This window comes from Lepus europaeus, chromosome 14 (assembly GCF_033115175.1).
Source record: "Lepus europaeus isolate LE1 chromosome 14, mLepTim1.pri, whole genome shotgun sequence".
Taxonomy (NCBI): domain Eukaryota; kingdom Metazoa; phylum Chordata; class Mammalia; order Lagomorpha; family Leporidae; genus Lepus; species Lepus europaeus.
The window spans coordinates 48,164,310-48,189,785 of record NC_084840.1 but is presented as its reverse complement, the minus strand read 5'-3'; the positions used below and the strand labels follow the sequence as shown (position 1 = coordinate 48,189,785).

The following is a 25,476-nucleotide window of genomic DNA, read 5'->3' as shown; positions in this document are numbered from 1 at the left end:
AAAACAAGAGGCAGTTTAGAGGTGGCTGAGAGCCCAGGTTCTGGAGTTGCACTGATCAGCCCTGGACCCAGCCTGCACCACAGGCGGCTCGCTACGACCTTGAACCACGCTCAGCCCAAGTTCTCTTTGACTGTGAAGGGGTGGGGTATACAGCATGTCCTTGTCCCAGGGTTGTTCAGATGATTACCTAAGAGAGACTGTAAAGCAATTAGCAGATTGTCTGATGCGTAGTAAACCCTAAATCAATGTTAGCTTTGGTGGTGTGCTGTGACTATCCGTTTTTAGAACTGGCGAGTGCTGAGGATGGAAAGGTGCCGCACAAATAGAAAAGCCAAGAGGATATAAAACAAAGTTTTGAAACTGTACTTTCCAAAAGTAAGGCTAGTTTTTGTTTGTTTGTTTGTTTCCCCTCCTAGCAGAAAACTATTCCTGAAACTTGATAAGGTAGCACAATCAAGAATATTTTATGTCCTATGCCCCATGCCTTTATCCTGTAATTTTTTTTCCAAAATAAGCCTCTGGGACTCCTTGGCTCACTGAGCACTGAGCTGGGCACAGAGCTCCGTGCTGAGGGTGCCCGTGTGGCTCCTGCACCTGAGCCACATGCTGTTTGCTCATGGGGTAGGACAGATGATGACTGCTATTCCCTGTGGGGCGTGAGAGCAGGATTCCAGGGACCTGTATGTGAGATGCATTTGGTGGTGTGAGAACTGCAAATCCAGCCCAGGTCGAGTTGTTAACTTTGGAAAGCACGGTGCAGATTGTTCGGGACAAACGGTGGTGTAGGTACTGTACTAAAAATACCATTTCAGTATTTGTTTTCTCTCTTCACCTTGAAATAATCTGGGGCCTATAAAAGTGTTGCAAAAAAAAAAAAAATTGTAGAAAAAGCTCAGTATACCCTTCCCCCAGATATTAACTTCTTACATAACCTTACATAACGTGCTGTTACACTACTATTACATAATCTGCAGCTCGTACTTAACGATTCCCCGGGTTGTCCCACTGTTGTCTCCTCTCTGGTCCGGGACCACATGTGCGTTGGTCGTCCGCTTCGTCTCCTTTAGTCTAGAACACTGCCTGTCTTTGTCACTCATGACCTTCACACCTCTCATGAAACAGGACAAGTTGTGGCATAGACTGGGTTTCAACCAGGATCTGCTTCCTAATGGTTGCATTCCGGTCTTCCATGCATCACAGTAGGAGGCACAGGTGCCCAGGGCCAGCTACTGAGACCGCTAACTTTGGTTGCTTCTTACGGTAATGTCAGTTTTTTCTAACGTAAAGCAGCTATTTTTCCCTTTGTTCTTAAGTGCCTTTTGGGGCTCTGCTTGGGGATTATGTAAATATCCTATTTCTCACCATACTTTTGCTCACTAATTTTAGCATCCAGTGCTGATGCTTAAACAGAAAGTTATCACTGTGGTATTTGTACATCACTGCTTTACAAAATTTTATCCTTCCTGATCCATTTATTAGTTGGAATTCCACGGTGTCGTCTCTATGTACATATTTGTATTTCTGGAAATCAAACTGATTTTTTGTTACTCCGTGGGTTACTGTATTAGTCAGCTAGAGCTGCCATAACAAACTACCATAAGCTAGGCAGCTTGACAACAGAAATTTATTCTCTTACAGAATAAAAAAAAAAAGTCCCAAGACCCCAGCCAGGTTTGGCTTCTGGTAAGGGCTGTCTTCTCACTGGTCCTCACATTACGAGGGGACAGTGGTGAGAGAACGAGCTCTCTAATGTCCCTTCTTACAGGGGCATTAGCCCGGGAGGAGCAAGGACCCCTCTCTGCCCCCGCCATGACCTCATATAACTGTGGTTATCTCCTAACTGCCCTGTGTTAAGCATATTCCTATTTGAGGGTCATGACTTCAAAATACAACCTGGGGGGTCACAAACAACCCAGTAACAGTTATAACCTGTTATTATCTTCATTTCCAGAAAGGTTATTCTTTAAAAGCTTAATTTGGAAGAGAGATAATTGCTAAAGTACAGAAACTTACTGTAGCATAGCCAGTTAAGCTGCCAGTGATTGCCATCATCCCACATGGGAGCTGCTTGAGTCCTGCTGCTCCACTTCCCATGCAGCTCCCTGCTGTCGTGCCTGGGAAAGCAGCGGAAGATGGCCCAGGTCTTAGGGCCCCTGAGCCTGTGTAGGAGACCTGGATAGAGTCCCAGGTTCCTGGCTTCAGCCTGGCCTGGCCCTGGCTGTTGCAACCATTTGGGGAGCAAACCAATAGATAGAAGATCTTTCTCTGTTTCTCTGGTTTTCACATAAATAATAAATCTTTAAAAAAAGAAAAAGAAACTTTATTGATTGTCAGTACAAAGTGCAGCTGACCATCATGTCTGCTGTGGTCTTAACTCTGCTGCTGTCTGGGCACTGGATGTGACTTGGCTCCTGATGTGTGATAAGAAGCTGTCATTTTAGCTCCTGCCCAGCTGTCTCACGCTGGTGTGGGTGTTGCTATCCATTAATATTTACTCTCCTGAGGAGAAGTAGCATGTCACACCTTGCCTGCGTCTGCTGGCTTGGTTGGGAGGACTCGGGTACAATGTAATCATTGGTAGTGGTGAGTCAGACCTCAGATTTGCATGTTTTTCCTCAGCATTAGTTAGATGTTGGAATTCCTGAAACCATGGCTTGTGGAACATGAGTTTTTTTGTTACTGTCTTCGAGATTTTTTGTTGTTGTTGTTGTTATCCTCTGTGGTCCTTTCTAGTGTTTTGTTGATAATCCTATATTTGCTAATGTCCAAAACCAGAACAGTAGGGTCTTTGCTGTAAAGTGAACAAACACGACAGTTCTAGAAGCTGCTGACTTGGTGGATTCACATCTACAAGACAAAGCAGTTTCTGTTGCCAAATCACCATTGCGTATGTTGTAAAGATGACTTCTATGCAGTCATATTTTTAGCAGTCCTTATATATCTGAGAAGCTACGAAGTAGGGCATTTAAAACAGTCTGTATAGCCTCACCAGTAGAGTAAACGTGGCCAGTGTTCTACGCCATAGGGTCAGAGGAAAGAATATAAACCACGTAAACTGTTAAGGGGTTAAAGGGGATACTCGGCAGTGCTTAAGTCACTGTTAAAAGTGCCCCAGTGTCACTGACAGGTTCGCATCAAACAAGAAAACCCCTGTTCCCCTGCTACTTCAAACTCAGTAGCCTTTCCGCTCTGCAGGCTGATTAGCTGGGAAAGAACACAAAGGGTGGGGCGGGGAAGAAGACTGGGCGAGGGACCCAGCCAGCCTAAGAACCTGGGGGCTAGGGAGTCCCCTGGGGGACCAGATCTGCTCTCAGGCAAGGAGCCCACACGGGCCACTGAGACCTGCGTCCTGGCTCTTCGCGCAGGCCGCCCATGCTGGGGAGCCGGCTCCTGGAGGCCAGCGGCGTCTTCCTCCCAGATAGCACCGGACGGTGAGGGCGGCTGCAGGGTCACACTTTTTGGGGGAACATCTCATACTTAGTTTTCTTTCCACGTAATAAAGGTACATTTGTTTTTCTTAGTCCCATTTTGAAAGGAATGTCTCAGGAGATGTGCCTAATCAGCAGACGAGGGCCACGACATTTCCCTAAGCCATGGCACGGCGAGCCCCATCTCCTCATCAGAAGTGGCAGATCACTTGAAAGCTCACATTTAGGGTCTGTTGTTTGTATTTTAAATTTCTCGCCAGTGTTGTTTATATGGTATTTAAAAGTCACTCCGCTTTTTGAAATATAATGAACTGTTTTTCTAAAAAAGGACAACCTATTATATAATTAAATCAGTCGATAAGATTATTTTCCTCAGAACACAAATGGTGATCCCATCCCAGCATGCTGGGCCAGTGGAGATATTATTGCAGTTGTCTTAGAGTAATCATAGGTCTGGGAGCTGCGGGCGTCTCATTTGTAACCGATCCAAGGAAGTAAACATTTTTAACCGCATGGAAGTAAAATAATAGGAAAAGTGTGATTGTAATAGCTGGCTGTTGAGTTGTTGTTGTTTTTTTTTTTTTTTTTCCTTCAATTTCCAGTGTTTCAGTAACATATCTTTAGAGATGTCGAGTTTAAAGTGCTCGTATGTTAAAGCTGAATGCACCCTCAAATCACTAACTGAAGTCTAATAAACGTTCTGTTCTGTGTGTCAGCACTTTGGGTGGGCGCTGCTGCTGGTTTACTGGGGCGAGTTACTGTTACTTCACACAGGTACACTTACGGCATTCTGGGTACGGCCTTTGGGTGATCATAAAGGCTCCTAATACTATAAAGGTGATTTAATAAATCTTTTTTTTTTTTGACAGGCAGAGTGGACAGTGAGAGAGAGATAGAGAGAAAGGTCTTCCTTCCGTTGGTTCACCCTCCAATGGCCGCCGTGGCCGGCGCACTGCGCCAATCGGAAAGCAAGAGCCAGGTGCTTCTCCTGGTCTCCCATGGGGTGCAGGGCCCAAGCACCTGGGCCATCCTTCACTCCCTGGCCACAGCAGAGAGCTGGCCTGGAAGAGGGGCAACCGGGACAGAATCCAGCGCCCCGACTGGGACTAGAATCCGGAGTGCTGGCGCTGCTAGGCGGAGGATTAGCCTAGTGAGCTGTGGCGCCGGCCATAAAGGTGATTTAAATAATGAGCATGAACTTTCTTTTTAAGCTTGAAATGTTATGGAATGTACAAAATAGACATTATCTTCCTCAAGAGTGGTGCGAGTAGTGTTTGGAGAACATTTCATTTATTTACACCAATAAAGTAATCTTTAAGTAAGTCATTTTGCATTTAATCAGTCCAAATTTTAGTAATTTGGTGAATAGGAGCTTAATCATTGGTATGGCTTATTGGTTTTCTGAAAGAGCAGTGTAAATTATTAGCATTTGTTTTTGCTCAGCATAATAGTAAAGTCACTTTGAAAGCTTAAAAGTAAAGGAATTGGGGCCGGCACTCTGGCGTAGTGGGTAAAGCTGCCGCCTGCAGTGCTGGCATCCCATATGGGCGCTGGTTTGAGTCCCGGCTGCTCCACTTCTGATCCAGCTCTCTGCCACAGCCTGAGAAAACAGTAGAAGGTGGCCCAAGTCCTTGGACCCCTGCACCTGCCTGGGAGACCCAGAAGAAGCTCCTGGCGCCTGACTTCAAATCAGCTCAGCTCCAACTGTTGTGGCCAATTGGGGAGTGAACCAGTGGATGGAATACCTTGCTCTCTTTCTCTCTCTGCCTCTCCTTCTCTCTGTGTGTAACTCTGACTTTCAAATGAATAAATAAGTCTTTTTTAAAAAAATAAAGTGAATGAATTAATTTAAAGTTTATTCAACAGCTCCTTCTTAGAGTTGGTCTTAGGGAATGGGCAGGAGTATCCAGAGACGCATGGGCCCAGTTCCCCTCTTAAGGTGCTTACCAGTTTGTAGGGGGAGAAACAGCTACAGGCCAGCTGCTGTCTCATTATGAGAAACTGTGCTTTAGCCGCCTATCACAGCTAATGCCCATGCTCCTAACATTCCCCTTGCACGGCGTTCCATAAGGAGCGAGGGTCCTCACACAGTTGCTCTCGCTGATGATCGTGGAGATTCTTAAATTTAGCAGTAAGGGTCCTCGCACACAGGCAAACCCCTCACATAGCTAGGTGGCAGCAGTGGAGAGCCTAATTGGTCGTGGACCACAGCAAGCATAGACGAGGCCACATCAGGCCGCTTTCCTTATCTTTCTTTACATCTTAGATTTTGGTTTAACGAATGTAAGTTTATATCAAGTCTGTATTAGACTTCATCTGCTTGGTAAGCAGGCGAAGGCTATACTATATGTCTTGGTTGCTTAGAGTTCATGTCAGAGAGATGCTCAGCAGAAAATGTGGAACAAGTGAATGCACTGTTTAAAATCTGCGGAGCCCGTGAGAGCCCACACAGGACGATGGCATGCTGTCCCTAGGGGTGTGTTTAGGATGCCGAGTGGGCAGGGAGGAGAGAGCGGTCAAATGCCCACATTCTGATCTTTAACTCAATGAAAACTGTCAGCCTCAAACAATTCATAAGAAGTAACAAAAGAGGCAGTAGAACGGCAAAAAGAAGAATGTGGATCTTTTGTTACAGTGGAGAGCTGGAGTCCCTGCCTGAACTTTCAGAAGTTTCCAGGTGTCAAGTCCAGTGGGAGCTGCGTCCTAATGCGTGTCACGGCAGATGGAGAATGAGAAAATAATGTCCACTGCCTCAATTAGGAGTTAAAATTCTGTCGTCTAATTCTTTGGTTCATTTGCTCATCTATTTTTTTTTTTTTTTAAGATTTTACTTATTTATTTGAGAAGTAGAGTTAAGGACAGAGAGGGAGAGACAGAAAGGTCTTCCATCCACTGGCTCACTCCCCAATTGGCCACAATGGCCAAAGCTGAGCCAATCCAAAGCCAGGAGCCAGGAGCTTCCTCTGGGTCTCCCACGTGGGTGCATGGGCCCAAGAACTTGGACCATCTTCCACTGCTTTCCCAGGTGCACTAGCAGAGAGCTGTATCAGAAGAGGAGCACCAAGGATACGAACTGGTGCCAGGACATGGGATGTCACAGGCAGAGGCTTAGCCTACTACACCACAGTGCTGGCCCCTGCTCATCTATTTTTAGGGTTTATAGAATACACAGAATTGTGGGAGGAGGCAGAGAAAGGAGAGAATTATTTATGCAAAGCCCATATGATGGTGACTGTTCTTTTCTCCCAAAATAATGAAAAGAAGCAGTAGCAATTTTGTTCTTTTGACAGTTTGTGAATAGGAATATTTGCAGGTAGGAAATATATGTTAATTGGTATGACATGTTTTTTTAAAATGAATTAATCATGTAACTGTGAAAGTTTTTTTTTTTTTTTTAGGCAGAATAAAAAGGGTGCTTGTTATTTTTGTTATTTGTAGAGCATGTAAGAACTTGTACTGGTGAGTATACATGCATCTCAGTAAAGGGTTAAAAATGTCCTAGCCTTCGGCTGGTACCGTGGCTCAGTACCTCCGCCTGTGGCGCCGGCACACCGGGTTCTAGTTCTGGTCGGGCACTGGATTCTGTCCCGGTTGCCCCTCTTCCAGGCCAGCTCTCTGCTGTGGCCAGGGAGTGCAGTGGAGGATGGCCCAAGTGCTTGGGCCCTGCACCCCATGGGAGACCAGGAGAAGCACCTGGCTCCTGCCATCGGATAAGCGCGGTGCGCCAGCTGCGGCGGCCATTGGAGGGTGAACCAACGGCAAAGGAAGGCCTTTCTCTCTGTCTCTCTCTCACACTGTCCACTCTGCCTGTCTTAAAAAAAAAAAAAAAAAAAAAAAAAAAAAGTCCTAGCCTTGAAAAAGGAATTGTCTGAGCCAATAATTATCTTTAAGCCACATCACTTTCTTAACATCAGAATGTAAATTTGCACGTATATGAAAAAGTGACTTTTTGCAGTTCGGTGTAATGACAGAAGTATAGGGGTGCTAAACCCCAGACTGAAAAGTCTTTGTGTGATGATTTGCTGAACAGGATAACTTGTCCTCAGCTTTCAGAAACATTCTCAGTGACAGAAGAAAATTATGTAAGAAATGTAGTCTGGTATGCCTTACAAACAATATCCTCTTGTGGTGAACGACAATAACTTTGGAATATTGTTTGCTAAACAATTATTTCTTGTTTAGACAAGACTCGAGCGGCCTCTCAGCTTTCATTTTTGAAAGGCATGCATTCGCACATGCTTGAAATAATCTTTGAGACTAAAGAACCTAACTTACCAGGAAAATGACTAATTCAGCGTGTCAGATCGAGAAACCTCTGAGCTCGGAAGCAAGGTGTACGGAGTATATTTTAGAAATGGGAGGGAGGGGACATTACCATGGAAGACTGAGACTTAGATGCTTAGATGGCAGTCCTGTGCCGTCATCTGATGTCAGTTTTTATCCCAGACTCCCTAGGTTTTGTGAGCTCCTGGAAGGCGTCCTCCCATTAGCCCACCGAAGAGCTCCGCGTGCTTCCTTGTAAAGCACCACATGGCTGGCCACAGCAGTGGTGTCGTCTCTGTCCGTGTGGGGCCACTGCAGGACCCCAGGGTCCAGAGTGGACAAGGGTGGCCCGGCATGGGGCTTATCAGAAGGGAGGCTGATTGTGCCACTCACTGCACCGCTGAGCGCGCCACCTGTGTTTCTCACCTGTTCGTGAGAGCCTGACTTCAGAGGTCTGTGGGGAAGGTTCTGCACTTGTGTGGCTGTGGCAGTGCTGTGGATGGGAGGGGCTCCCGTCACTCGCTCACTGACTGCCTGAAGCACTCTCAGAGTGCACCAGCTGACTGGGAGACAGTGGTGTGAGAGATACCCGAGACCTCTCTCATTCCCCAAAGTCCTCGGCCAGAGGCCCTGTTCTCCACTAGGTGCGTTTTTCAAAATCTCGCTTTGAACGGTAGACTTCAGTTTTTTTTCAACCACACGGTTGTGTGTCTGTGTGTGACATCAGAGCATGGTATTGTGGTATTGGAGCATGGTATATCATGGTATTGGAGCGTGGTATCATATATTGTGAGTTGTACCTTGGAGTCATGTGACAGAGTCTTCGAAAAGAAGAAACTGCACACATGCCAGAGTTTTGTGCCAATATAAATTTATCTTTTAAATCCATTTTCCACAATCATTTGAAAGTGCCCTCCTATACAGATATAATGTCTTTGCATATTTTACAGCATATCTGAAAACTAAGAAGGTAAGATTAAGTATTTTTACCACAAAAAAATCTCTTGTTCTCATCAAAGATTCATATACTGGTTCTTGAATTTTTGAGAATTTTGTCTTACTAGTGATTTTCTTTTAAGTGTAGCTCTAAATTCTGCATATTTTGATAATTGATTTTAATAGCTTTCATTGCTAAAAAAGTATACCTCACAAAATTTGTAAATGCAAATGGAAGAAACTGTATCTCTGACCATTTTCAGTAAATCATCATACTGCTTTCTCTCAGTCAACCCCAGCTGTTATACAAAGATTTTAGTTGACTGTCAGCAGCAAATTTTCCCTGAAAACTTCAAAATTTATTAGAAATTGATTGCATTTCTCAACCTCTAACAGTGGACTCAAAATCTATTAAGATATGGATCCAAAACTGACAAGATGTCTCATGCCTAGAACATTCTATCTCCAAGTTTTTGAGTGTGCTGATAACAAGAGTTTTCGTAGGTGACGCAGTTAAATTGCTTCTGGCAACAGGATGACAAAACAGTGGAAACATTTCCAAACATCTGTTTTTAGACTTCTCTCTTTTCAAAACTTCGGCTTGTCTTGAAAAGCAGTTACTTTCTTACTCAACAGTGAGTCTCACCTTCATTGGGAAAGGAACCTGGAACCTTGGGTGTGTTTATATCTTTTTGCTGCTAGGTAGCATGCTACCAAAAGGTACCTTAGACCCCTGGGAAGGCCCACCAGTTTGTAAAGGAAAAGCATGGACTCATCTCTTAAATCCCGAGGCTGCTTTAGGCTCATAGTCTGCTTCCCTGTCAACCGCACGCAGCAGCTCTTAGCATACAGGAGAGAGCGCAGCGGATATCAGGGGAAGGTGTGACTGCCCTCTGCACTTCGGCAGAGCCGTAACGCAGCGGATTTTCACCCTCAGGCTTCCAGGAACGACCAGTGTGCTCTGTGCTTCTTTCAGCAGTGTTTGAATTTGCTGCCCCTTCGGTTTTCATGTGCTTCCTGCTATTTGCACTGTGGTAGGAATATCAAATGTTTCCCCCAGTGGCCTGTTCAAGCAACCTAGAAAGAATCGTGTCTCCATCAATCATTGAATTAATAAAATTTCGTGAAGGGAAGGGCTGAATCGTCATGCCGCGCCGCATGGCGTGAAACACCAGTGGGAAGACTGCCGGTGTCTGTCCACAGTGACTTTCTATTCTGATAGCTCCATTGTTAGCTAATATCTCAAAGCACTGTGGATGCTTGGAAAACTTTGCCAAGAGCAAAAATGGATGGAAATCCACATTCGTCCTAAGGCCTTTCTAATTATTTCAATTGTTTTAAAATAATTCTTGTTAAATCCAATTAAAGCATCAACTCTTTGACCTCACAGTGTGACAGCTCAAGAGAGAATGCACTAGGAATCCAGCTGTGCTCTTGTTAAGTGGTGCTTGTGTTTTTAGCATTATCTTAAGCCCGCGGTTTCTTTTCAGGCATCCTTTGAAGCAGTTGTCTGTCTTGTGAGGGTTATTTAGCTCAGTGAAGATCTGTGCATCTACTTAGCTGGGCACACACAACTACAGTCGGAGGCGAAGGTGTGATGTTCCCGCGGCCAGCCCCTCCCACTGTGGGATTCCGACTCCTTCCTTGGGATAGCTCCCTTATGACGTGCAGCTCATGACGGTTCCCCATGTGTGATTCATTTTATAAAGATTACTCTGCCAGATATCGAATAAATAGCAGTTCCATCCCCTGCCCAGGGAGACTGCTGCCTTAGAGTCGTATTACTCCCCCAAGTTAGGGGCTTCATGCTTTGGGTTCCTCTCATCATTACGGAGAAAATAGCATGAGGTAAAGAATTTAAACTGTGCAGAAGTACCCAACCCAGACCTCCAAGTACACTCTCGGAGTTGGCTTTTAGTAAGTTTCACTGACAAGTGCGTGAATGTGTAAGCTTTGTAAAACAACAGAAATGGGGGCATATTAAACATGTCTGTATCTTACCTTTTTTACTTCACACTGTCTCTTACAGACCGTGTGTGTGTGTGTGTGTGTGTGTTTCACAGAGAAAGGACTCCTATCCACTGGTTCACCCCCCAAATGCCAACAGTAGGCCCTGGCAGCCAGGAGCTGGTGTTTCAGTCCAGGTCTCCCCCATGAGTGGCGGGAACCCAATCGCTTGAGCCACACTGCTGCCTCCCAGGGTCTGCATTAGCAGGAAGCTGGAGTCTGGAGTCCAACCTGGGATCTGACTCAGGCACAGACACGGGATGTGGGCGTCTCAGTCGCTAGGCCTGAGAGCGCTCCGTGTTAGTTCGCACAGATGCATCATTGGTTGCCCTGATGCTGACTTCTGCTCCTCTGGGCGCTGTGCCCGTGCTGCTGTCGGGGCATTTGTCAGTGTGAGGCATTGTTACCTGTTGACTCTGCTGTGATGGACGGTGCTACAGATCTCCCAACCTCGTCCTCCCTCCTCTCATCCTTCATTTCAATTAAAATAATATATAACTAGCCCTCACTTTACCTTGAGGACCTTTGGCGATTCAGAACTGCCTGATGTTAAACAGCACTGAAGAAATCAGACTTGTTTACTGCCTTCTCACCCCAGAGGTGTTCCTCAGGTGTCTTTGCCACTGTCCATTCACGCCCTGTGGGAGACAGTTGGAGCAGTGCGGGTGGCTGGTGGCTGGGGGCAGGCCAGCAGCTGGAGTCTTCTCTCCGGGGAGGGGTCTTCCAGTCTGCCCTGAGGGAGGGACCCAGCAGGCTGCAGGTGTGACTGTGACAGAGCAGAGGGAGGAGACTTCGGGTCCCAGGGGTTGGAGCACAGATTTCCACCAGGCCCTGTGCCCAGCTGAGCCCCACCAGCCCTGCTGTGTGCTTGGCCTCCCCACACCTGAGGCCTCTTGGGTTCTGTGTCTGGGGAGCTAGTCCGCTGGGTTGCAACAGGCAAGGCGTCCTCTTTGTGCTACCCGAGCTCCCACTGCGGAGGCCCTGATGTGTAGGGGAGCGTAGCATTGGGTGGCCCCGGCACTCGGCTGGCAGCAGCTTCTGGTGGTTAACAATCCTCTACTTATTTTCTGACTCTTAAAATTGTTCCTTGGAGTTTTGCCTTTTCTATTGTCTGCCTTCAATTGTCCTTGTTATGGCTGCCCACCCCCCAATCTGATTTTTAGCAGGGTCTCTAGAAGGGAAGGAGATAGAAGTCCACGGGCAGCCCACCACGTGAGCGGGGACCCTGGAGAGCTATGTGAACTCCCTGATGGTGGCCATCCTCACCCTGTTCTTGCAGCATAGCTTTGGGCAGCAAGTGGAACTGCCTGCCCCTCTGCTCTGCTCATGGGAAGAAAAGCCAAAGTTCCACCCTGACAGAGTTGGGAATCCAGCTCTTCCCTTCTCAAATCTTAATATTAACCCTCGATGGCAAAGTCTGCTCAAAAAATCCTCAAAAACCCCTGAACTGGGTGTGCCCCTCCCCGCCTTCCTCATTGTGCAGGTTTTATTAATGATGTGCACATGCAGTTGGTTGTCTGAATGCATGGGGCCATCTCTTCATTGTCTGTTTATCTGCAGATGTGGCTCTCTGAACACGGGTTACACCCCACAGGGCTCCTGCACGTCCTGGCCACAGCTGTCCTGACCTTGCAGCGTCCACTGCCTTTCAAAGCCTGTCCCTCTGCAGTCACCAGGGCACTGCTGTGTCAGGGTGTCCTCATCTCAAGATGAGTGTACAGACGTGCACCAAGAGTTGTCTGATCATACTGGCCTGTTAGGTAGCCGACTAAAAAGTCAGATCTGTCTGTCCACTTGAAACTTTCAAGGTCAGCTTTTTTTCAGAGCGTGGTGTAATTGCTAGTATTCACATCATCAACCAGACAAGTGAAGTTCCTGTTCACTTGACATCTGCCAAGTAGTCTGAGTATTGTATTTGGATGTCTTCAGTTACAAGGGGCAGAAACCTCACTTCCACTGGCATAACGGGTGCTTTTGTGTAGCTGGGAAGGATGGCAGGGGTGGCCTCAGGATTCAGCTGGTGCAGCAATTCAGCTGATGTCATCTCCATAGTCCATCTTTCCTTTTTTTAAAATTCTAACATACGTATTTTTATTTGAAAGGCAGAGAGAGAGAGAGACACACACACACCTTGTATCCACTGGTTCACTTCCCAAATGCTTGCAACAGCCAGGACTGGGCCAGGACAAAGCCAGGAGCCCAGAGCTCTGTCTGGGTCCAAGAACTAGGGGCATCATTTGCTGCCTCCCAGGAAGAGCATTAGCAGGAAGCTAGCATCAGAAACAGAGGCAGAACTTGAACCTAGGCATTTGAATATGGGATGCAGGCATCCAAAGCAGCGTCCTGAACTCTGCACGAAACACCTGCCCCTTCCCCATCTTCTCTGGGCGTCTGTCCTGCAAGGCTGAGGTGGTGGTTACAGGCAGCTGCAGTGTGTTCACCTAGCATTTCTTTCATGTCTTTCTGTTGATTTCAAAGAAAGGCCAGGGTCCTGCAGTATCCTTCATTGGAATCTCACAGCTCTGGCTTCTCTTCCTGCCCTTGTCCCTGCCCTGTCACATCCATGGGAGCTCATCTGTGTCTTCTAGGAGCTAGGAACGTGGCGGAGGGTCAGTCTGTGATGCGTGTGTATTTGTGGGGGTGCCTCCCAAGAGCTGGCCCTTGGGGTGCCCTGGCGGCTGAAGCCCTGGGATGAGCAAAGCCGTTCAGGGAGAAGGCTGAAGAGAATGATGGGAACCATGTCTGACGAGGGTGTCCATCCCCACAGCTGCTCAGGGATGCCAGGCACATGCCAGATCCCTCCTCTCTGTTTTTAACAGAATTCGGAATTCCAAATTTGTATGTAAATTTTCTCAAAGTCTGAAAAGATTAGCAATTAGTTAAGCATTTTCTAAATCACTATCTAGGCCAAACAACACATCATTTACCAATTTCTTTTCAAACTCATTTTTTGAAAGCATTATGCAATGGGCAGGTGTTGTGTTGCAGTGGGTTAAGTTGCCACTTGGGAAGCCAGCATCCTGTATCAGAGTGCCTGGGTTCAAGGCTGGCACTGTGGCATAGTGGGTAAAGCTGCCACCTGCAGTGCCAGCATCCCATGTGGGCACCGGTTTGAATCCCGACTGCTCCACTTCTGATACAGCTCTCTGCTATGGCCTGGGAAGGCAGTAGAGGATGGCTCAAGTGCTTGGACCCCTGTACTCACGTGGGAGACCTGGAAGAAGCTCCAGGCTCCTGGCATCGGATCGGACCAGCTCCAGGTGTTGCAGCCAATTTGGGAGTGAACCAGCGGATGGAAGACCTCTCTCTCTCTCTCTCTCTCTCTCTCTCTCTGCGTCTCCTTCTCTCCCTCTGTTAACTCTGACTTTCAAATAAATAAATGAATCTTTGGGGGGGGGGGGACACAGAGTGCCTGGGTTCAAGTCCTGCTCCACTTCCAATACAGCTTCCTGCTAATGGTCCTGGGAGGCAGTAGATGATACCCAGTTACTTTTGTTTCTGCCACCCACATGGGAGACCCCCATGGAGTTCCTGGCTCCTGGCTTTGTCCAGGTACAGCTGCCAGCTGTTGCTGGGATTTGGGAAGTGAACCAAGATGGAAGATCTCTCTTTCTCTTTCTCTCTCTCTGTGTGTGTGTGTGTGTTTCTTACTCTGTCTCTCTGCCGTTCAAATAAGTTAATTTTTAGGAAGTATAATGTGAGATCAGGTTAGGCAAGTGGCAGGACCGGAGCCTGAGTGAACCACGTTGTAAGCTCTTGTTTTCATTGGCAAGGTCTTTCCTGAATTTCTAAAAAGCCAGTATTACCTCTGTAATAGCTTATAGATTTTTGGCCTTAATTCAGTAATTTCATGTCAGATTCTGTGGTTCACAGGAGGTAAAATTTTAACATGACTACATTTGTTTGGACGAAATTGGCAGCGGGCCAGCCAGCCAGGCCTGTCCACCGAAAAAGCCTCTGATTGATCTTGCAGAACCAAGTTGACAGATGGCAGAGTATGCGTCCATGTTATAAATTGAAGTGAAATTCTAAGCAAGAGTTTAAATGTTTCTGATGACATTTGAATTTCAGTCAAGAAGCCATTAATCAAAAGACTGCCTTAATGAGCCTTGTTCAACATAAACCTCCCCTGGAGTGTGTTAACGCAGACTTCGGAGTTCCCAGACGCTGAAGTGGCCGAGCTCTCTGCCTTCACCCACGTCTCCACTCGCTTGGCGACCAGAATAGGGCATTTATGTTCTAGGTATGGGGAGGGAGCTCACCTTTCAGAAGAAGATTTGAATTCAAATACATTTGGGTCTTTGATTTCATCTCACCTGCAAATGCAAAGCATTAACTATTCAGAAACAGCCTTGGAACATGAATGTGGATGGGGCAGCCTTCAAAACCGACCTCTTGCCCCAAGACAAATAAAAACACGTTTCACCAGCGTTTTAGCTGCTTGTTTCCTAGCTACCTCTGTAATTAGCTCTAATTTGCTCTGCCTGTCCCTCTGAAACCTCAGAACTTTCCAATTGGTCTTCCACTTGCCATGTAAGCTGTAACAGGAGCCACGTTGCTCCAAGGGCGGGCTCTTTGCCTGAGTCATCCTGGGACTTCAGTTTCTGAAGTTCCTAATTATTTCAAACTGCATTCACTAAAAGAATATAAAAAGTTATTTCCAAAGGAGAGCTGATGTTACACTTCATGTTGTCTTTTTTTCTCCTCATATATAATTAGAAATTATGAATGGGTTTCAAAAAAATAGTGAAAACACGGCCAGCGCCACGGCTCACTAGGCTAATCCTCCGCCTGCAGCACTGGCACACCGGGTTCTAGTCCCGGTCGGGGCGCCTGATTCTGCTCCTCTTCCAGGCCAGCTCTCTGCTGTGGCCCAGGAGTGCAGTGGAGGATGGCCCAAGTCCTTGGGCCCTGCACCCACATGGGAGACCAGGAAAAGCACCTGGCTCCTGGCTTCGGATCAGCGCGGTGCGCCAGCCGCAGTGCGGCGGCCATTGGAGGGTGAACCAATGGTAAAGGAAGACCTTTCTCTCTGTCTCTCTCAAAAGTGAAAACCATTTTAAGTATCCCACCACCACTGCCAAGCTTGCTAGTAAGAAAGTTAGTAGAAAAAAAGCAAGAGAAAATAGTGCCTTATGATGGTCTTTATTCTCAAGGATGTTATGATTGCTACTGCATAGCCACAAAAACCATGAACTTTGATCTGTAAACGGGATTTGTGTACCACAAATGGGACACCAGCATTTGTTGGAAGTCTACTCCCAGATATTGGAAGGGCCACTCATAAGTACCCTACTTGATGGGAGTAGTTCTCTGCCAATCTGGAAGGCGCTGACTGGTTGATGTTTATTGTTACAGTCCTCAGAGCACCTGTCCAGAGACCAGGGGTGCAGCTCTAGGTGGGAGGGAGGGGCAAGTCCCATGGTGTTTTCCAGGTCACACGATGGAAAATATTTTCTTAGAAATGCACCTGAGGTCACTTAGTGGGCCTTTGGGGAGGAGCAGCATGAGTGGTGATTGCCATGTGCACAGGCCCGCTGCTGAGACAGAACCTGCCAGAACTTCCAGCCATGGTTCATTCCAGCAATTCTGGGAATACCCTCACCACTTATCTCTCAGTAGTGGTAACTTTAGCTTTTTTAAAATTCATTTTCTAAAGCGAATGAACCTCAGGGCAGAAAATGTTTAAAGTAAATTATTTGCTGGGGAGAATCTTTGCATGCTTTGTCAGCTGTAGAGTCACAGAGGAATTTTGTTTTTTTTTTTTAGGATGAGCCCCAGTAGGTGAAATGTGTCTGTTTCCAGAGACCAGTAAGAAAACGGTGGCGATGATGGGGATTTTTAGTAATAATGGTGAACTTATTTTTAAGACATATTTTATTTGTTTGAAAGGCAGAATTAGAGAGTGAGAGAGAGTTTTCATCCACTGGTTCACTCCCCAAATAGTTGTGTGGGTTGGGGCTCGGCCAGCTGAAGCCAGGAGCCTGGAACTCCATCCATTTCTCCACGTGGGTGGCAGGGGCCCAAGTCCTTAAGCTATCTTCTGCTATATTCCTAGGCACATTAGCAAGGAGCTGGATCAGAAGTGGAGCAGCAAGGTCTTGATCCCATACTCCAATGTGTGCCACTGGCTTTGTTACAAGCATCAACTTAACCCGATATGCTACATTTTTTGAGTATGCACCTAGGATCCTCTTGTAGAAGCCAGAAGCAATTGAAAACATGTGAAGTCCATAGAATCTGCTAGCATGTATTTATTATTTGATCTCCCTAAGAAGTTAATTGAAGGTAAAACAGTATACAGAACAACAGTCATGTTGAGTTGTGCACTACATTCTCTTTCCCCCCATTGGGTCCTTCCTGACCTTAAATCCTTTGGGCTTTTCTTGCCCTACTTTCTCACTGTGCAATCTCACTTTATTTTTATTATTGAATTGTTATCTTATTTTTTGTACACAGAAATATCAATTTTAGTTTTCAACCAAGCAAGAAACAGGAAATAAATTTTATATAAAAAACACAAAACATTTATAATAGGATCACATGTATCAGATGACTAGTAATAAATCTGAAAACTATAAGCAAGACCTCTAGGGTTTTTTTCTGTTTGTTTGTTTGTTTGTTTGCCTTTTTTTTTTAATTTATTAATTTTATTTGAAAGAGCTAAAGAGAAGCAGAAGCAGAGAGAGAGAGATGTCTTCTATCCACTGGTTTACTCCCCAGATGGCTGCAATGGCCGGAGCTGCACCCGATCCGGAGCCAGGAGCCTCTTCTGGATCTCTCATGTGGGTGCAGGGGCCCAAGGACTTGGGCCATCTTCTACTGCTTTCCCAGGTCATAGCAGAGAGCTGGATTGGAAGTGGAGCAGCCAGGATTTGAACAGGCGCCCATATGGGATGCTACCGTTGTAGGCAGCAGCTTTACCTGCTACATCAGAGTGCTGGTCCCTTGTTTGCCTTTAAATAAAATGTTTTAAATAGTACACAGAAGTATAAAGAAAGGTTGAACTGTTTTAAAATATGTAGTCACATAGTCACATCAAGTGGTAGGAGTGTTGATCTGGAGATAAAGTGAGCTGTTTCCTGTCTCAGTCTTGAGACTGGATGAATGGTCCTTTCAGGCTAACTCCCGTTCCACCATTACCATCTGCGGCCTTCCCTGATGGTGGAGCGACCGGCCGCTGTAGAAACAAGGCTGGTCCACCATGCCCGCCAACGCCTCACCTGCCCCCTGCCCCCTATTTCATCTCAGTCTGCCATAATTTGTATGGGATTGTCTTCATTATAATCAGATTAAGTCAGCGGCTGCTGTCTGGCTTTTTGGGGTGGGGGTACTCTGTGTATTCTTGCTTGAATGCAGAGCAGTTGCTAATTATGTATGAGTCTAAGAACATAGTGTTAAGGGTGACTGTATCTGAATTAATTGTCATTAGTAATGTCTCATAGTTTGTGAACATATTCTTTGCTTGACTAAAAAAAAAATAGTTTTTTTTTTTTTTTTTTAAGGTCTCAGTGTGAAATGGCTTTGAGAGGACACCTTCGTGTGGCTTAATTTCAGACCTATTACCAGCTGGGTCTCATTCATGCATTCCTTGTCCAGTAGCTAATTATTATTCACATTTTTGCAGCTTAATTGCAACCTCTGTTCTCTCACCAGTGTGAATCCAGTCTTGAATCTGCAGGAGTGATACTGCAGTCAGCAGATCTAGCACACAACAAAACAGACCTGTGTTTTAGGCACTGGGGGTAACTGATGTGGAAGTACACGTTAATGCCTTGCAGGGGAGAGGAATCAAGATGCCTTTTCTGAGTTGGACTTTCTCGTGTTGTAAAAAGAAAGGCTCATACAAATTTTACTATGCTTGTGTTAGTCATCGTCTTCATAAAGGAAAACTTAGGCAGTTGGCTTTAATAAACAATTACCTTGATCATTGATTTCACATCGTTCAAGAATACTGTTCATGCAGGTCGTTAAGATTTAGTGGAACTTGGAAGAATATTTATTTTCCCTGTTTTGAAGTTGACATACAATGTCAGAGAAATGACTTTTTGGTGACACAGATCTTTCCAAATTTAAATTGCACTGTGGAAATCATAACTGGAGTAAGTGTAGTAGATCATGGCACATATTTGATTAAATGTGCATTTGCTCAGTTTTTTTCAATGGCTGTTTTGTTACCACTTATTTTTTAAATAAGGACTCCTGTAGAAGTGTGTAACACAATAAACAGTAGTTTCTGGAGCTGTGTGAAGAGTTTGCTGTGACTCTTGCCATAGGCTGTGAAGGATTTGAAAGGCTCTTAGGCTCAGCCAGTCCAGCTCCCTGAATTTTATGTTTGTGGCAACTCAGGTGAGTTAACCATGACTGAAGAATAAGCTTAGGCTGGGCTCCAGGTACAGCACTGCCATTTAGTAGCTAGTAATTTACCTAATCTCACTAAGCCTCCATTTCCTTGTCTGTGAAATGGGGACAACAATGGGACTTACTCCCCATAGTTGCAAAGATCAGATAAGATTCTACCCCTGGAGCGCTTACTAATGTGGTGCTTGGCACATGTCCACCAGTATTAGCAGTAAAGTTAGCACCAAGTCTTCAAGTGAATTGAAGGCCAGGCTGGATGCAACCTCAGCTGCTCTCCCCGCTCCCCTCTGGCCGGCTCCCGAATTATAGTACAATGAGGAACATTTCAGCACTTTGTACTGGCCGCCACCCCCACCCACCCCCGTTCTGGTGACAACAAAGCTGCTTTATTTTATGTCCTCTGTTGGGCCCCAGCACCGCCAGCAGTGATGCCCAGTGGCCAGGAAGACAGGCAGTGCCCATCTCCACACCTGTGTTTGGGGGTGACTGGCACAGCATAATTAGGAACAAGAGGTTCCTTCCCAAGACACAGGGAGACCCCAGCCCCCAGCCCCTCTGCGTAGGACAGTTCTCACAGGCAGGTTTGTGTGTTCCTAGAGTAAGTACCCACACCTATAAAGCCCAAAGGAAAGGGTAAACACTTTGTTTTAAAAGTTACTGATGATAACTATCAACTGGTGGTAAACACCATGATTAGTTTTGCTGCCAGTTTTAGGGTAGGCCACATAGAATGGTTGGGCTAGGTAATTGCTAAACTAGCAAATTAAAATGTCCACCTACTCAAGACTTTGGAATCCAAGAATGATATCTTGCAATCCAGAAGTTCACAGCCTAGAGCACTCTGTGAAATATAGACATTAACAAGATTAGCACGACCTTATTCAAAGTGATGGCTGATTGTCGTTGCCTGTGCCAGCTCGGGGATTTGAACCGGAGAGAAACAATATATTTTAGCTGGCGTCATGGCACAGTAATAGGCTAAAGGAGAGAAATATCCAAGAAGTTATGTGGCTTGTCGATGACCAAGCAGTGCTGTAATTAATACATCTCAGTGAGACTGGTGCGCATCTGTTGAGGCTCTTACGCAGCGAAGTGTTGGCTCACAGGTCATTAAATCTAGCCACTCACTTGACCAAGAAGTTTGGGGGTATAAGGGGGAGACCCATGGAAATGCAAAGCTATTGTGAAAGAAAGATAGCCTGGAAGAACAGCCGAGTGGCTGTGAAATCGCTGGCTGGCGACCACTCAGTGACAATGATACAGGGAGAGCTATAGCAGGAGGTAGGATAATCTGAAAAATCAGAGGAAAGACCACAGGGCTGCTAAGACTCTCTCACAGTTGTAGCATCTTGCAAATCTGGGAGAACCCGTCTCTTCTCATCTCTTTTTCTCCCCTAAAAAGGAGGACCAACCATTCCCTCCACGTCAGGGGGAGTCTTGATTTATAAAGAAGAGGCTTGCAGAAATAATGAAAAGTTCGTGTTTCGCAGACGGTCAAATGACACAGCAGTGACGGCTCTCCAGCCCTCTGGAGCCCCAGGGGCTTCCCTGCATCCAAGCAGCCGTGCCCCTGTGCCTGCAACAGTGCACAACTCTGTCCGAGCCCCTGCATCACTTCTCGTCTAGACGCCAGCGTTCCTTCCCTGCCGCTCTGTGTATGTGCTTGTGAGTGTCCCACCCCATCGACTGCAGCGGGCAGCGCCATGCCCTCCAGGATCCTGTTGTGCGCTGACTTGCTGTCTCCAGAGTGATGGTCCCCAAACCCCCTCACTCCTTTACCTCTCCCCTCAAACCTGAAGGGCGCCAGCTGTCCTCTGCCTGTGCTACTGCCACAGGCCCAGCTCTGCCAGGGTGCGAATCCACAAAGCTTACTTGACTCACCGTAAATCAACCACTGACTGCGCATGGGCTCTCAGCCCTGCCCCAAAGCCCAGCCTCATTTCTCTCTAAACTTGTTTCTCCACATGCTGCAGTCACTTCACTAAGCCTCCGAACCCGTCAGTCTGCATCTCTCTCCCTCCCTCTCCCCTCCTATTTGGTCCTGGCTCCTGCTTCCAAGACAAAATGGGAGCCCGTGGACAAGAACTGCCCGTCTTTCCCCCAGGACCCTCTCCTGTCCTCCTCCTATTAATAGAGGAGCCAGAGGGAGGCCTGCTCCCCCTGGCCTTTCCTTCCTATGTTCTTCTTTTAAATTTTTTCCTTTTTTTCAAAAAGCAGAAAGCAAGAGCGACTGAGACAAAGAGATCATGTACCCACCGTTCAGCCCCCAAATACCCACAACAGTTAGGGCTGGGACAGGCTGAAGCCAGAGTCTCGGAACTCCATCTGGGTCTCCCACATGGGTGGTAGGGACCCAACTGTTGGAGACATCACCTTCCTCCTAAGGTGCACAATAGCAGGACACTGGAAGTGGATGTGGGACTCCAACCCAGACACTTCTTATGGGAGGCAGGTGTCCCAGGTGACACCTTTGTGTCTCTCGGCCTCCCCTTGTCCCTCATCCCCCATCACCTCTGTCCCCTCCCGGCCTCCCAGACTTCATAGAAGCTAGCCATATGCAGTGCCTGCCTTTGCTTACCTTTCTCACTCCAGGCTGGGTCCTCTGCTGGCCTCCAGGAAAGCACCCCCGGCCACCAGAGACTGCTCTGTGTCGCTCAGCCCTCTGGCATGTCTCAGTCCTCGCTGTGCCTGACTTCCCAGAGGCATTCCACGTTGCTGTTCCCACTTCCTTCCCCTGTGCCTGCTTGTGCCTTGCCTTTCTCTCTTGCTGCCGGTGCTTCCTTCCTTCAGCCTGAAGCCTTCCCGTCCTCCTCCAGGCTCTTACATGTTGAGACTGCAGAGTCGTCCCTGGGCTCTCATTCTGCCTGCTCCCCAGGTCTGTGCCCTCACTCCTGTGGGGAGCCGGTGTTGCACACAGACATACAGATTCTTGCCTCCTGCCCCTGCCTCCCCAGGGACTTCAGCCCCATACCTCCACCCCCTGCCTACCTGACAGCAGCTCAAAACTGAGCTCTTCTAAAATACCAGACTTACCATCTACCCTGGCAAGCCAGCCAGAGCGCTGCCTGCAATGCTTCCCTGTGTCTTGCCCTGCCTCTCTGGTCCTCTTGATTCTGCCGCATCAGTATTGCTGGAGTCTGTCGCCTGTTCCCAATGCCCTGTGGCCATGCTCTATCCCACGGGGTTCCCCAGTACCTTCTCTGCACTTGTCCTGAGCATGCCTTCTTCCTGGAACCCCTCTGTCCCACCTTCTCCTCCCTCATCCTGCACTCCCTGTGCAGGGAAGCTTCGCCTGACCCTGCACCTGGTCGCTGCCATGAGCATGCTGGCTCACAGGCTGGGGGCGTCTCCCTCTTGACTCTCGCCATTGCTGTAATGCTACCTTCACCCAAGTCTTCTGTTAGTGTATCCACCCCTCCAACCTGTAAGCACCATGAGGGTGAAGACTGGCCTTTGAGCCACGCTCAGCATGGAGCAGACTGGCAAATACTGCACTGAGGAGGTGATGGCTGGGGAGGATATCCATGATGGAAGCCCTCAGGTTGTGCATTCCATTTTGGGTCACTTCTGCTTACTTTCTTTTTGAAGATGTATTTAGTTGAAAGGTAGAGCCACCCAGAGAGATCTTGCATCCACTGTTTCCCTCCCACCACTGGTTCCCTCCCCCAAAATGGGCACAACAGCTAGGACTAGACCAGGCTGAATCCAGGAACCCTGTCTTGGTCTCCCACATGGATGCAGGGGCCCAAGCACTTGGGCCATCTTCCACTGCTTCTCAGGCGCATCAGCAGGGAGCTGGATCAGAAGTGGAGCAGCTGGGACTCGAACCTGCACTTTGATAAAAGTTGCTGGTGTATGCAGCACCCGCTGCTTACTTTCTAAAGGAGATACTGTTAAGCAGCAGGTTTGAGCAGCCTGAGAGAATCATGGATTTTTAAATAGTCAGTGTTTGATCCTCTTCCATGTTGGGTGTGGCTTCAGGCGGCCACCTGAAGCCCAGATGTGACAGTGAGGAATCATTTGGGATGTGCTCTGCAGCCTCTCCCTGTAGGGAACGCAGCAGGTACCTGATTGCTCCTACCTTTTCCTCCCAACCTGCACTGTCTCTGTTCTCAGTTCAGGTCTCACAGTGATTCAAGTGCCTTTTTTTCTCTAATCGTGCTTACCATCAAACGACTTGGGTGTCTGTTCTGAGTTGCCTTTCTGTCTTTCAAACTTTGGGTGTTTCAGGTTGACTTTTTCCCGAGGGTGCTCAGGCTCCCTCCCAGCCTGGGCTGGGCGATATCTACCATGTGATCCTCCAGCACGGTCCGAGAGGCGGCTGTCCATCTGCTGCCCCCTGGCATTCTGTCTTTCCAGCCACCTTTCTTTTTGCTTTTGACATTCTGTAGCTTCACTACAGCGTATCTAAGTAAGCTTTGAATGCTCCGCAGCCGCATTTCACTGCTGTGTCAGCCCACCTGCTCATGCCGTATACATCTCACTGCTAGTTTTTGTTTTAATAGGTGAAGTCTTGAAAGTACTCCTTTCTGTCCTCTCCGGGCGCTCGTATTTGGTGGGCATGAGTCTGTGGGAATGCTGAAGGCCTGGTCTAGGGCAATTTCCCGCAAAGGCCAGCTGCATGTACCTCCACCCGGGGCCAGGGCCACTTTGCAGAGGCTCCCTGAGGCTCTGAGTTTCCTGGGGAGCCTTTGGGTGCGTTGCCCGGCCTGCCTCTGGCCCCGGCAGATGTTGTAGTTGGCATTTGTCTCAGGCCTGCTTGGTGCTCACTGCATTCCCTGTGGATTAAATGCTCTTTGGGGGAAGGAAGTTGCCTTGGAGATTTGCTTTGTTGTCTGCTAGCCCAGCGATGTGTTTATAACTCGGCTCCATCAAGGAACTTGTGTTTCTCCAGCTTGTTTGTTGGCTTGTTTTGTCCCTGGGACTCAAGGCTCCTCCAGCGTTCCTTCCATTCTGCTGGAAGTGTGAATCTTTGAAGCGGTTTTCACTGCCAGCAACCAGGGGAGGTGGAATAGCTTAGGGAAGCAAGATGCAAAACTAATGAGCCCAAAGAAAGAGCACGTTGTTCAGGGTCACGTGTCAGAAGCTGTCCCCGCCACTCCCCAGGATGTCAGTGGGACTTGGTTCTGCCTGTGGTCCTCCAGGGCACGTCTTTGTTGTTGTTCTTGTCACTGTCTGCCCATGGCCCCGCTCATTTAGTCCCAGGGCCCGTGTCTCCCTCCCTCATTGCGCGTGCCCGTCCTGTTAAATTCATGCTCCACTCCAGTGTTCGTTCTTAAGCTTAGCTCCTGGTAAAGACCACATGAACGACAGTGTTGTTCTTCGGGTAACCAAAGGTGCGTACTCGCATTGCGTCCATCAATCAACAAATCGCATCAGTTACTTCAAGACGTATTTACCACAAAATTTCTAAAGCCGTCTTTCTCAGGTGGGATTTTCTCTACCGAGGGAAGATATCCTGGACATGTGATCAAAGGGTTTGTGGTTGAGGTTCCGGAGGGGCAGTGAGGAGAGTAGATGGGGGAAGGCAGGGGCAGCTGGTCCTGAGGGGCTGTCCTCTGGGGTTCATCCCTTGCTACTGCCACCTGGTGGCCACCGCACGCCCAGCCTGAGAAGAGATGGGAGGCAGTGGTGAAAGCTAAGGCAGGAGTGAGGGGACGGGAAGGTGAGCAGGGAAGCTCCTCTTTCTTCACAGGGCGCAGGTTTGAGTCAAGCCCTTCCCACCTAGGTAGTAACAACCCGCGCCATTTGTTTTCTGCTTTTCCAGATCAATGAACTGAGCCATGTTCAGATCCCAGTTATGTTGATGCCAGATGACTTCAAAGCCTATTCAAAGATCAAAGTGGACAATCACCTGTTTAACAAGTAAGTGCAAGTGGGACCTGTCCCTGCCATGGCTGCCAGGAGTGTGACTTTTGTGAATTTCAGAACTCGTAATTTTTCTATGGGTGGGAGTAAAGTTTTGCTGATGAAGTTAATCCTGTGATAAACACAACCATCTGTGATTTTCAGAGAAGCAGCAGCAGGCCCTCTGGGATAATATCTCTTTGCCATATGGCATATTGTTCTCTATGAATATCTCATACATTAAAAGTGATATTCTCATTACCATTTAAATTTTTTGAAGCCATAAATGGCTTGGATATTTTAAGCAGTTAGGATCCTCTACTGTCTTATGGAAAACTTTGAAAATGATGACGTTACGAACAGAAGTGACCGCGTCAAGGAATTAGGACCACATCAGAGAATTAGGATACATTTTTGTGCAACATAATTGGATGCCACGTTGGCACCGAGCAGCTTTCTCTGTCGTTGGAGTGCTGTTTACAGCCTCATTGGTGGGCGCTTGTTAGATATGAGGCAGCCCACTAGCAGCCAGAGATGCAGTGCTGTAGGGGACCTGGCCCTGCCTTCAGTGAGCTCCCCGTCTGGCTGGTGGCTGAAAACTGACAGGTGTGCCGACAGCTGTGCTTCAGTGTGC

At 47.4% G+C, this 25,476-nt stretch overlaps 1 protein-coding gene across 1 annotated transcript in view; it reads left to right on the top strand.

Annotated features, from left to right (window-relative positions):
* Nucleotides 1-25,476, top strand: part of PIP4K2A (phosphatidylinositol-5-phosphate 4-kinase type 2 alpha) — a 178,546-nt gene that overhangs the window by 84,666 nt on the left and 68,404 nt on the right. The window contains exon 2 of the mRNA XM_062210578.1: nt 24,763-24,860. Coding sequence (XP_062066562.1) covers nt 24,763-24,860 — 98 coding nt within the window. The remainder of the gene's footprint in view (nt 1-24,762; nt 24,861-25,476) is intronic.